The sequence below is a fragment of the Panicum virgatum genome, chromosome 9N (genome assembly GCF_016808335.1).
Source record: "Panicum virgatum strain AP13 chromosome 9N, P.virgatum_v5, whole genome shotgun sequence".
In the NCBI taxonomy this organism is placed as follows: domain Eukaryota; kingdom Viridiplantae; phylum Streptophyta; class Magnoliopsida; order Poales; family Poaceae; genus Panicum; species Panicum virgatum.
In genome coordinates, this window is record NC_053153.1 from 74,512,377 (window position 1) to 74,524,636 (window position 12,260).

The window sequence follows — 12,260 nt, forward strand, 5'->3', positions numbered from 1 at the left end:
TAGTGCCTTAATTTCTTCCTCCGTCATCTTACGCCACTAAGGACTTTTGATGTTTCTTCATATGAAGATGGCGCAATAAATATAGGCTCATCGACAAAGGCAACAATTGCATACCTTGGATTAGGCTTGATCTTCCTTGTTGTCCTCTCAACTCGGTCCTTTGAGTTGGATCTTTTCCAACCACTCCTTCTTTCCACTATCTTAATCCTTTCCACCAAAGGGAGCAAGATCACGCCCACACAGACTTGCCACTGCTCACCACACCGTTGGGAGCTAGTCGGCGACGCCTAACTGTCTAGGAGGCACACATCCAAGGGTAACAAATGCAAATTGAAATCTTTGACGGAACCAAGAGTGCTCAAGTTCTAAGATGCTCTATGGTGCTCGAAATGCACCAACTCACAATGCTCACTTTGCTCACACAACCTCAAACCCTCAACCCAACTAAAAGATATGCAATCTAGTTAGCACAACTCACAAATAGTGTTGGGGAGAGCTAACTGGTCAAGAGGAAGACTTTAGAAAGCTCAGGAATGCCAAGGAACCAGCCGCCCTCGCAAGAGAAGGCCAAGGGGTATAAATAACCAACTTCTAAAAACTAGCCATTATAACTATCAGAGCAGACCGGTCAGACCGACCCCCCGGACCGGTCAGACCGACCTGGCTAAAACTAGTCGTTAGACCCTAGGACCGGTCAAGTCAGGACCAGAGAACCCCAAACCCAAGTTAAGTTGACTCACTTGGTCCACCAAGCTAACGCTTAATCATCCAAGTATTTTAGAGTTAGTTTTACAGAGTTTTCTCTCATGTTTCTCACTTGGGTGACCTATGAGCACTTTTGACCGTGTCAATTAATCAATGTTGTATCCCTCTTGATAGTATGACATACCTATAGTCAAGATAAAATGTAAAACATGTCAAACGCTTAAGCCTTGAATCACTTCGGTCTTGCCATACTTTGTCTTGGTCAACCTTGGCATTTCAACATTGCATCTTTTTTACTTGAGCAAGTCTACACTTGAGCTAGTGACTTAGAATTTCCAACACATTTTCAAAATATGTCCTTGGAACCTTAAGTCACTTCATAAAGTATTTGATGCCTTACATTGCTTCTCCCAATAAGGCTTAGATATGATACTTCGAAAACTCCATGGATACTAGCAACTTCACCCTAGCAATTCACACATGATAAGCCGCCACTTCACCAAAACTTGCTTAGTCCCTCGCACTAGTCATCTTGGTTGGTTTCTTCACCACTTACCCTTGACACATTGAGTTAAACTTTGCACACCAACAATGAATTCCACTTTCATTCTCATATCTTCATGTCTTTGTCTTTGTGTTGTAATCATGAGCCTTTAATTCTTTAGACAAACAACTCTTCACTTTGTCAAGCCATAATTAGAAACCATCATTAATCATTGCATGAATTTTTGTTTCTATTTTCCTTCACATTATGGTTGACTTTCAATAATATTTTTCTTTTGTTTGATTCTTCATTACATGACCTAATGACAATAATTTAATTCACAAATGAATCCCTGCTGATGACAACCTAAACAAAATTATTAGTCCTTTAATCATATTGTTATTCAATTCATCAAAACACATTAGGAGCCTACATGCACTTTCAATCTCTCTTTTTTGGTGATTGATGACAACTCTGATTAAAGCTTATAGATAAATCAAATAAAAGGTTCAAATTCTCATATATATCCTGAGCTCCCACTAAATATGTGCTTTGAATTTAGTTCAACATCCAAGACTTTAAATGTTATTTGCACATATTTAAAACAAATGGAAGCTCCTCCTATATCGCAAATTTATGGGGTGCAAATAGTATATGTGTATCTACAAAAGATAAACGTGATGCATATGACAAGATAATTCACTTCATCTCAAAAGAAGAAAAAGGTGGTTCTGTCAGGGGCTGACCGGTCTCCCAGACCGGTCAGACCAGTCTGCCCTGGCAGACACCAAAAATAGCAATTCATCAACCAAACATGCATCACACTAGCACAAATTCACTTAGATAATTTAAAAGATTCATTATACAAAGTAGCACACATTACAATGACTCAAGTCTACAAATGGATCGAATTTGAATTTATTACAATCTCAGAGGTACAGGATACTACAGACCGGTCGCTCAGACCGGTCTAGCTAAAACAGATACACTCTGAACTGAAGTTCTTCTTCTCCTCGTCCTTTCTTCCCAAATGTTCCTCTCTTCTTTGCCAAGCTTTTAAGATTTAATCCATGTTCTTCTCCCCCTTTGTCATCTATCACCATAAAAGGTCTTGGGAGAAGAGGCTTGGCGACCAATCACTGTCCATTGCCACCAACATCTCCATTTCCACCTGAGGGAGATTGATCATTCCAAGCATGCATACCTAACCAAATATTTGAGGTCAAATAAGCATTGTCAGGTAGTGTAGTAGTCTCAAGTGAAGTGGTAGTTGTGTCTAGCGAAGGATTTGGAGATAAAAATGCACGGCTAGACATACCAAGGTGAAAACCAAATATGGAGGCAACGATGGTCTTAGCAAAAATCTCGGCTGTCGAGGGGCGAGAAGCCTCAGACTGAGAGGCATGCAAAGGTACCATCATGGAAGTCCCTTGTGCACCAAGAGTGAACGGTGCTGCCCCAGAAGGTCCTGCTCCTCCATAGAAGTATCCGGGATATGATCCATAGTCTGGTGGAGGAGGAGGAGGTGCAGAAAATGCTCAAACATCTGGATAGAACATGCTGCTATATTGCTTAAAGTTGTCAGACCCCAAGTATTCCCGAATACGATCTGGATCTGGCACTGAAGGGATCTCAGCCTCTGGAGGTGTAGGAGAGATGGGTGAGCGAGGTGGTTGGAGATTCATTGCATTGTGCATCATCTTAATTGAATCTCTTTCTTTCTTGCTTGCCCTCCACTGCCTCTGCTGCTCAACCTCAATGTCCCTCTGACTCTTGCACATGCAAATTAAGAATTTTATCAATTTTTGATACAGGACGAGGGCCTCTGCATGTAGCTGTGCTGCCCCAGGTGTGACCGGTCAGACCGGGCCCAGCCTGGGTAGCAGTTTGCTGCTGCTGATGCTGCTTATGTACTCCAATCTCATCTTCTTCTACTTCTGGAGCTTGAGATGGTAGCCAGAGATTTTTGCTTACTGGAGGCCTCAAAGGCTTGTGACTCACATCATTTGGAAATCTCGTTCCAGTCACTTTTTTGATCATAAACATAATGTAGGGGCTGTAGCTGCAAATTTTCTGAGAGATTCTTGATCTCTTGCCATATAAAGTCCCCAACACTGAACTGAGGTGCCCCCGGTCTCATAGCTGCCATTAAATTTATCTGAAAAAGAGTCACATCAGAGGTATTATCATCTCTGGAGGTAAGGGTCTTTCTAAACAACCTGTTGAGAATTCCATCATCTCTGGAGGTAAGGGTCTTTCTAAACAACCTGTTGAGAATTCCATAACAAATGTAGAGATTCGAATTTTTTTTCCAATTTCCTCTCAAATTTTTTTTCCAATTTCCTCTCAAATTTTTTAGGTACATGAAGTGAGTTGAAACGGAGGCTTGCCCGTTTCACAATGACATCCAATCGGCAGCCCGCCTAGTGTCCCGTCCGCTCGCTCCATCATGGCTGCGGCGTCCGGGACGCAGCAGATCCTCCAGCAGCGCGCCCACGACCTCGTACGAGGACCCTCCCGCCTCCACCGCGCGTCGCGCCCGCCCGCCGATCTCCCCCGCCCTCCGCCGCAGTGCCACGTCCGCCAGTGCGCCGCGCATCCGCTCCACCACCGCCTCCCTGCCCACCACGACCCCGCCCAGTGCCTCACCTCCCCACTATGATGCACTGATACTGCACAAAACTAGAGTATCAGTATCTCGATACGTATCCGATACTTCGATACACCGATACTCCTTCGATACCGTATCGGAAAAGTATCAGAAAATAATGGCAGAAAAATAAATAAAATTAATCTTGATACTTATTCGATACACGTCGATACCTCTTCGATACTTATGGCCCATAACCATTCATTTTGCAGCCCGTAGACTCAACAGCCCAATTCTACAGCCCGTTTCTGTTGTTGGCCAATGGCCACCCATTACGCAGTTAAATAGGGAGGGCTGCCGGTGTTTAACCTTAACCCTAAACCTAAACGATTCATATCCCGTAGAAGCAGGAGCTGAACAGTCGGAGTCTCGGATAGACGGAGCGTCGCGGTCTTGTGGAGACTCCCGGCCGGCAGTTCCATCCTGCGATCGTTGCATCTTTTGTTAAAGGAATAAAAGGTACGTCAACTCAAAATCTCAGTCTCTTAGTCTCCTAGTCCTAGGCATGCATCCTTTTGTGAGACTGACTCCATCTTAGATCAGAAATCTTTTTTTATTTTTTTCAATCTGCTACTGCTATAGGTCAGTTTGCCTTTTAGAGATGGCAAGTGCTGGTGGAAACTCTCGTGTTAACGTTGGTTCTGCTCCTGCTGATCCTGTCGGTGAGAATGATCCCACTGATCCTAGGTATCCACTTTGGAGGCATGTTAAAATAATTCAGAGCAATGGTCCTAGTGGAGGAAATACAAAGTCAGAGTGCTTGTTTTGTGAGAAAATAATAAGTGGAAGCTATACTAGAGTGAGGGCACATTTGCTGAAGATACCAAGGCAATGTGTTAGTATTTGCAGAAAAGTGACAGTATCCATACTTGAGCAACTTCACAGAGAGGTAGCTGAAGCCGAAGCACTTGTTAATGGTCGTCAACCCAACAATATTCCATTGCCAACGCAAACAGGGAGTGCAGGAACCACTAGCAATAAGGGAAAGAGAAGGAAGCAAACAGGGATTGAAGAAAGTTTTCATACTGAAAATCGTCAGCAAGCAGATGCTCTCATTGCAAGGATGTTCTATTCAGGCGGTATGCATCCTAGATTTCTACAATTGTATATTTGTATTCTTAAATTGTCAACATGATTCCAAACAGGACATTTGTTTATTGCTATTTTTTATTTTGTAGGTGTTCCATTCAATTTGGCAAGAAATCCAAATTACATAGCTGCTTTCAAATTTCTTGCAAACACAGATTTGGGTGGGTATGTTCCTCCTGGATATAACAAGCTGAGGACGACCCTTCTCCAGCATGAGAAAATTAATGTTGAGAGGCTGTTGCAACCATTCAAGAGTACATGGTCTACAAAAGGGGTGACTATTACATCTGATGGCTGGACTGATGCTCAACGACGCCCACTCATCAACTTTATAGCAATAACTGAGGGTGGCCCTATGTTCTTAAGAGCTATTAACTCTGAAGGAGAGGTCAAGAGGAAGGAATACATCGCTGAAAAATTGATCGCAGTGATTGAAGTAGGAGCAAAAAACGTGGTCCAGGTGGTGACAGATAATGCTGCGAATTGCAAAGGTGCTGGGATGATTGTTGAACAGAAGTACAACCACATCTTTTGGACCCCATGTGTTGTACACACTTTAAATTTGGCACTGAAGAACATTTGTGCTGCAAAAAATAATGATGGTGAGAATGATGACCTCATGTGGATCAAGGAAACTGTGGATGATGCCTTCATGATCAAGCACTTTATAATGAATCACAGCATGCGGCTATCAATGTTCAATGAGTATAGTGATCTTAAGTTTCTTGCTATTGCTGATACAAGATTTGCATCACATATCGTCATGCTTAAGAGGTTCCTTCGCCTTAAAGATTCTCTTTTGCTAATGGTGGTTAGTGACAAATGGACAGCTTATAGGGACGATGATCAGGGCAAAGCAAGATTTGTGAAAGGAAAGGTGCTTGATGATTTATAGTGGGACAATGTTAAATACATTGTTGATTTCACTAAGCCCATTTTTTCAATGCTAAGGGCAGCAGACACCGATAAGCCATCTCTCCATTTGATTTATGAGATGTGGGACACAATGATAGAGGCAGTTAAAGCTTGCATATATCAACATGAGAGAAAGCCACATGATGAAGAATCTACCTTCTATGACATTGTTTATGCCATTTTATATGATAGGTGGCTTAAAAGCAATACACCTCTCCACTGCTTGGCACATTCTCTCAACCCTAGGTAAATTTTAGCTACCAATTATCATTTTTTAGTTGTCTTTTATTCATATTATATCAGATTTGGGACTGATGTAGGCTCTTCTTTATGTAGGTACTATACTGAAAAGTGGCTTTCTTTAGTTCCTAATCGTGTACGTCCCCATGAAGACACTGAAGTTTCGGACATGAGAAACAAATGCTTTAGAAAGGTATTTCCCAATCCAGAGGATCTTAGGAAAATCAAGCAACAGTTTGCAGATTTTTCTCTTTTTGGAGGATGTTTTGGTAGCCGTGAATCAATTGAGGATAGAGATCTTTTTGGGCCAAAGCAATGGTGGGGCATTCATGGTCAACATGCTCCAGAATTAAAATCACTTGCACTCAAAATACTTGGCCAACCATCATCTTCCTCTGCATGTGAAAGGAACTGGAGTACATATGGATTCATCCATAGCATGAGGAGAAACAAGCTCACTCCTTCACGTGCTGAGGATTTAGTGTTTGTTCACAATAACATACGCCTTTTGTCTAGAAAATACGAAGAGTACCTAAAGGGCTCATCTCAGATGTGGGATATTGGAGGAGATAATCATGAGACCTTTGATGGTGCTGGTGTACTTGAGCTTGCTGATCTCTCACTAGATGACCCAGAATTTGAAGTGATGCTATTTCAAGGCGACGAAAGAGGATCTTTTGACGTGGAGCTGGACTAAGACCTACCTTAGTCTTGAAGTCTCATTTAGTCTAACCATGTAGCTAAATGTTACTTGCTATCTTATATTATTAGTCATTTCTCTTTTGAACTTTATTGCAAGAACAAAGTACTATTCTGTCTGGAATGTGTTATTGAACCATGCTTTTTTTAATTATCTTCATTGTTATTTTTATTTATTAATTTTTTATATACTTGGAGTATCGGAGAATCCTTATTTTTCTCAGCTGCCGTATCGGAGTATTAGTATCGGAGTATCAGTATCCAGTATCGGTGCATCATAGCCTCCCCACACGTACCCCCTCTCGGCGCCAATGCCGACGCCCGTGCCTGCGAGCCCCACCACCAGCGCCTCGTTGTAGAACTGCTCCGCGAACACCGGCCACGCCAGCACCGGGACGCCCGCCGCCGCCGCCTCGGTCACCGTGCCCCATCCGCAGTGCGTCACGAACGCGCCCACCGCCGCGTGCCGCAACACGGCCACCTGCGGGGCCCAGCCCCTGACCACCAGCCCGCGGCCCGGCGCCGCGGCGTCAATGTCCGGGAGCGGTGGCACGTTCTTGTCCCCGACGAGCCAGACGAAGTTCGAGCCGGAGTCGGCGAGGCCCATGCCGAGCTCGGACACCTCCTCGAGCGGAAACCGGGTGAGGCTGCCGAAGCAGACGTACACCACCGATCGCGCGGGCTTTGTGTCCAGCCACTTGAGCACGCGCGCGGCCTCGGCGGCGGCGGCTTCCTCCCCTCCGCGGCCGCGCTCTAGGGTGTCGGCGCCGTCGCCGTTGACAAGGCAAACCGGACCGACGGCGAACACCGGCTTCCCCGTGATCTTCTCGTAGTGCTCGATGTACCGCTGCTCGAGGTCCGCGAACGAGTTGACGACCCATCCGGACGTGGCGCGCTCGACGTCGAACATGCGGTTCAAGAACTCCCGCGAGTCCGCGCCGGGGAACGTCGCCTCGGCGAGCCTCGACCTGGTGAGCCGCACCGCGTCGGGGAGTCCCGGCACGAGGAACGGTTCGGTGTCCGACGCCACGCCGTTCTGCGGGCTGTGGAGCAGCAGAGAACGCTGCACCGAGAGCGCGAAGCACCCCGTGCCGGTGAACGCGTACCGCGGGATGCCGAGCTCGGGAGCAGCCGTGGCAGCCCAGGGGAGGACGCCGTCGAACACGACAGCGTCTGCAGGGTGGCGGCGAAGGAGGTCAGTGAAGAGCGGCCCGAGAAGGTCTACGGCGATGGCGAAAGGCCCGGCGAGCTCGCGGTTGGGGAGGTCGTCGGCGCTCTCGTGGCCACCCGGGAGCCCGGCTGCCTCGGCTGGCAGCGTGAGCGCGTGGATGCGGATGCGGAGGCCCGCGGCGGCCGCGCGGGCGACGGGCCCACCGAGCCTTGCGGCGTTGGCGTGAGTCAGGACGAGCGTGGCGTCGGCGCCGCGGGACGCGAAGAGGCGGGCGAGGTCGGCCATCGGCAGCGCGTGTCCCGGCGTCGGAAACGGGATGAAGTACATGCGCGGCGGCGCAGTGTCCCCGGACGACGCGACGGACGAAGACGGCCGCATGGCGCAGGTCGGCGCGAGGAGAGCTACGATGGGGAGTGCCGGCCAGACCGCAGTGTGCACGCTGGATGGCGCATGCAAATGCCCATTGGTCATATATAGCGTTACATATACGCCTTGAAATGCAAAGATGATGTTCCTTTTATGACCGTCAGTTCAGTTTGGTATCTGTAAGACACGCGTATGGCATTTCTTGCCTCTACCAACCTTCGGTGCAGACAAGTATCCACAGACAATAGAGATTATATTCTTCTCATCCTTTCAATAGAGATTAAATTCTTCTCATCTTTCCTAAGTAACATAAATCCTGATCAGTCATTGACCTTGGATTCTTCAGCAACTCCCTGCTAATCTGAAACAGTGAATAGCTCTTTCTTAATTTTATTATGACAGCTTCAAAGACACTAGAACTAGTATAGAAATCATCTGATAACTTTTGCTATTATTCATTTTTCTGTAATCAGGTAACAAAAGGCAATACATATAGAGTACATTACAATCAAAACACGCAGGGCAAACTACCTCTGTTCACTGTGAACTATATGACCGGCTATAGAAGATGGAAGGGCAGGGAATGTGGATGCAGACTGTAGAGTCCTCGAACAACCAGCAACATTTTGTTAGGATTTCTACCATTTAAGCCACGGCAGGCATGTCGTTAAGCCAAGGGTCAAGGGGCTTTCCAATGGAGTAAACAATGAAACCAATCTCCCGCATCTTCTCAGCATCAATTACGTTGCGACCGTCGAACAAGAACGCAGGCTTCTGCATGCTATCATAGATCTTCTTGTAGTCGAGTGTCTTGAACTCATCCCACTCGGTCAGTATGCAGATACCATGTGCCCCCTTGGTGGCTTCATAGGCATCCCAGGTCACAGAGACCTGTTTCACGGCAGTTGGGCTCATTGGCTGCAGGTGGATCGGGTGGTCCCAGTCAAACTTGTTCATCGTGAGATCACGCTGGATCTGGTCCTCAGTCACCTGCGGATCGTAGATGCTAATCTTGGCCTTGTCTCCAAGGAGTCCCTTGCAAACATCAATGGCAGCAGTCTCCCTCGTGTCACCAGTGTCCTTCTTGAAGGCAAAGCCGAGCACTGCAATTTTCTTTCCAGAGACAGTGTTGAACATGGAAGACACCACACGGTTCACAAATCTGCTCTTCTGGTAATCATTGATCTTGATAACCTGCTTCCAGTAGTTGGCGACCTCAGGCAGTCCATTGCACTCACAGATGTACACAAGGTTGAGGATGTCCTTCTGGAAGCAGGAGCCTCCGAAACCAACACTAGCATTTAAGAATTTGGGTCCGATCCTTGAATCTTTGCCGACAGCATATGCCACCTCTGTGACATTGGCACCAGTGGCCTCACACAGAGCTGAGATTGCGTTAACTGATGAGATCCTTTGAGCCAAGAAGGCATTTGCAGCAAGCTTAGACAGCTCAGCTGACCATAGGTTGGTTGTGAGAATACGGTCCTCAGGGACCCAATTCGCATATACATCCTTCAAGGCCTTAACAGCCTTCTGGCCTTCTGGAGTCTCCCGACCACCAATGAGCACACGGTCAGGCTTGAAAAGGTCCTCAATTGCTGTGCCCTCTGCAAGGAATTCAGGGTTTGAGAGGATCTGGAAGTTGATTCCCTTGCTATTGTGCCTCAAGATCTTCTCAATGGCTTCGGCAGTCTTGACAGGGACAGTGGACTTCTCAACCACAATCTTGTCAGACTTGGCCACATCTGCGATCATGCGGGCTGCACTCTCCCAGTAGGTTAAATCCGCAGCTTTGCCAGCCCCAAGACCACGGGTCTTGGTTGGTGTGTTCACAGAGACAAAGATGATATCAGCCTCAGCAACATGCTTCTCAATGTCATTGCTGAAGAAGAGGTTCCTGCCACGGCACTGCTTGACCACTTCATCAAGGCCCGGTTCATAAATAGGGAGCTGATCGCTGTTCCATGCTGCAATGCGTGGAACGGAAATGTCGACGACACAAACTTCAATAGCAGGGCATTTCAGCGCAATGACAGCCATGGTTGGGCCGCCAACATATCCAGCACCGAGGCAGCATATCTTCACCATCTTTCTTAAACTATCCAAGTAACTGCATGTCGAAAATGAGAATACTGACATTAGTTATCTTAGTAAGCATGATTAATTGGGACAAAATAATCATTGTTATGTCATATATTATGCACAAAGACTCCAAATTATTTACCCCCCATATATTTCAGAAGATTTTGGAGCTGAAAGAATTAAAGTGAAGACAATGAATAAATTATTTCAGATATTGACAGTTAAATTTACAAGGTTTCCTGTGATTGTTAGCATTAACAGAGTTTATTTGCTCAAAAGCTGGTATTAAAAAATAGATAATGACAATCTTGATAAACTGAACTATTGACATCAATTGAGTAGCGGCCAAGCAACCGATACTGCCAAGATCAAATTTGGTGGCCACATTGGCTTATGCATATGCTTCAGATTACCAACTTTATGCCAAAGCCCGTAGCTTTTAGCATGCAACATCCATACATAGACAAGGAATTCTGAAGGTATGAATCTTGTCGGGAGAGAAAAAAAGCTGTGTAAACTCATCAAATGATTTCAGTGCACAGCTGCTTTAACTTAAGTAAAGACTTTTCATGAACGACAGTTTCAGTGCATTCACTTGGCATCGTGGTGTCTAGTGGAGATCTGACATTTGGTGATAAACTAAATAAGTGACCAGATTGTCTCGCTTGTTGGCATTTGGCAATCAGTGACCTCGCTCGCTTATTTTTTAGCAACTAGAATAATCTTGAGGCACCTGAAATACTAATGCGGCCTGCATCACCTGTCAATCCACTCAGGCGTAAACTTATAGTGTCAGATGCCATCTCTACATCTCGTGAGACTAAGGCCACTCTCAGTGGATTTTCATGAGAGTTTCATGGCATTTAATTTTGCTGATGGGACAGGATATTTATGAGGAAAGAGATTGAAGAGTTTTATGGGATATGAGAGGAGTTTTATCCCATAAAACACGTCCGGCTCGCTTACCTAGTTTTTAATATAGATAACTGTGTGATGAAACTAGACCGAAGAAAATAAAGAGAAGGTTAAAGTCGGTGATCGTTGGGGGACCTGGGGTGCAGACAGTTCAGGGGCGTAGACAGGGGGCGGGCAGGGGTTGGCGCTATGTAAAATTTGAATTTTGATTAAATTTTTATATAAATTAATATAGTTGGTCCCCTCTAATAATGAAAAAAAATCCCAGCTCCGACCAGAGACAGTTGCCCCAAAAAAAAAAGGAACAGTAAACCGCACGCAGGGAAAAAAAATCTCAACCGCCTGGGCCCTGAGGGTGGCAATGGACTGAAATTACCGGAACAAAGGGGAAATCCGAGACCAGATCGAGGGAAGGAAGCATACCTCGTGAGTTACACCGGCAGCCTCTTCTTCCCCTCGCCGCGGGATCTGGATCTGGCTGGCCGAACCGTTGAGGAAGGAGAAGTGAGGGTGTTCTGAGCAGGGGAGATGGAAGGAGCAGCAGGTTAAATAGGAGGGGGGCGTGGAAACGCAACGAACCAACGCGACGCGGCCTCGTATTTCTCTGGCATTTTGGCTTGTTTGGTTGGCCCTAAAATTTCTAGTCGTAAAAGAAGAGAATTTTTTTTTACAAGGACTGAATGAAATTTATTTTCAAAATTATTTTCAAAATAGGTGTAACTTTTCGTGACGAATTTAATTACGGTAATTAATCGATGATTTACTATAGTGATGTTATAGTAACCATCCTCTAATCGCGCGATCAAAAGCTTTATTAGATTCTTTAGGGTCATTAGCACGGGGTTCTGAAGTTGGTTTTGTAAATTGGTTTTGTTTGACACCGTAATTAGCGATTAAAATATCACTATTTGTTGGCACAGCCCAAACCAAATGAGATTTTTTTT

At 45.8% G+C, this 12,260-nt stretch overlaps 2 protein-coding genes across 2 annotated transcripts; both read right to left on the reverse strand.

The window, feature by feature from the left end:
• Nucleotides 1–3,584: 3,584 nt before the first annotated feature.
• On the reverse strand, nt 3,585–8,331 carry LOC120689351 (UDP-glucose flavonoid 3-O-glucosyltransferase 7-like). The gene is made up of 2 exons (XM_039971637.1): nt 7,065–8,331; nt 3,585–3,838 (listed from the first exon to the last, which is right to left on the reverse strand). The coding sequence occupies exons 1-2, from the start codon at nt 8,329–8,331 to the stop codon at nt 3,585–3,587; spliced, it is 1,521 nt and encodes a 506-aa protein (XP_039827571.1).
• A 408-nt stretch (nt 8,332–8,739) lies between these two features.
• LOC120688499 (UDP-glucose 6-dehydrogenase 4-like) lies at nt 8,740–11,893 on the reverse strand. The gene is made up of 2 exons (XM_039970843.1): nt 11,740–11,893; nt 8,740–10,429 (listed from the first exon to the last, which is right to left on the reverse strand). The coding sequence occupies exon 2, from the start codon at nt 10,405–10,407 to the stop codon at nt 8,965–8,967; it is 1,443 nt and encodes a 480-aa protein (XP_039826777.1). The 5' UTR covers nt 10,408–10,429; nt 11,740–11,893; the 3' UTR covers nt 8,740–8,964.
• Nucleotides 11,894–12,260: the final 367 nt, after the last annotated feature.

Excerpts from the sequence above, each read along its gene's own strand:
- LOC120689351 (XM_039971637.1), bottom strand. The coding sequence starts at position 8,331 with ATGCGGCCGTCTTCGTCCGTCGCGTCGTCCGGGGACACTGCGCCGCCG. Across the intron at positions 3,839-7,064 it reads GAGGGGGTACGTGTGGGGAG|GTGAGGCACTGGGCGGGGTC; the intron begins GCTATGATGCAC and ends CATAGTGGGGAG.
- LOC120688499 (XM_039970843.1), bottom strand. The coding sequence starts at position 10,407 with ATGGTGAAGATATGCTGCCTCGGTGCTGGATATGTTGGCGGCCCAACC.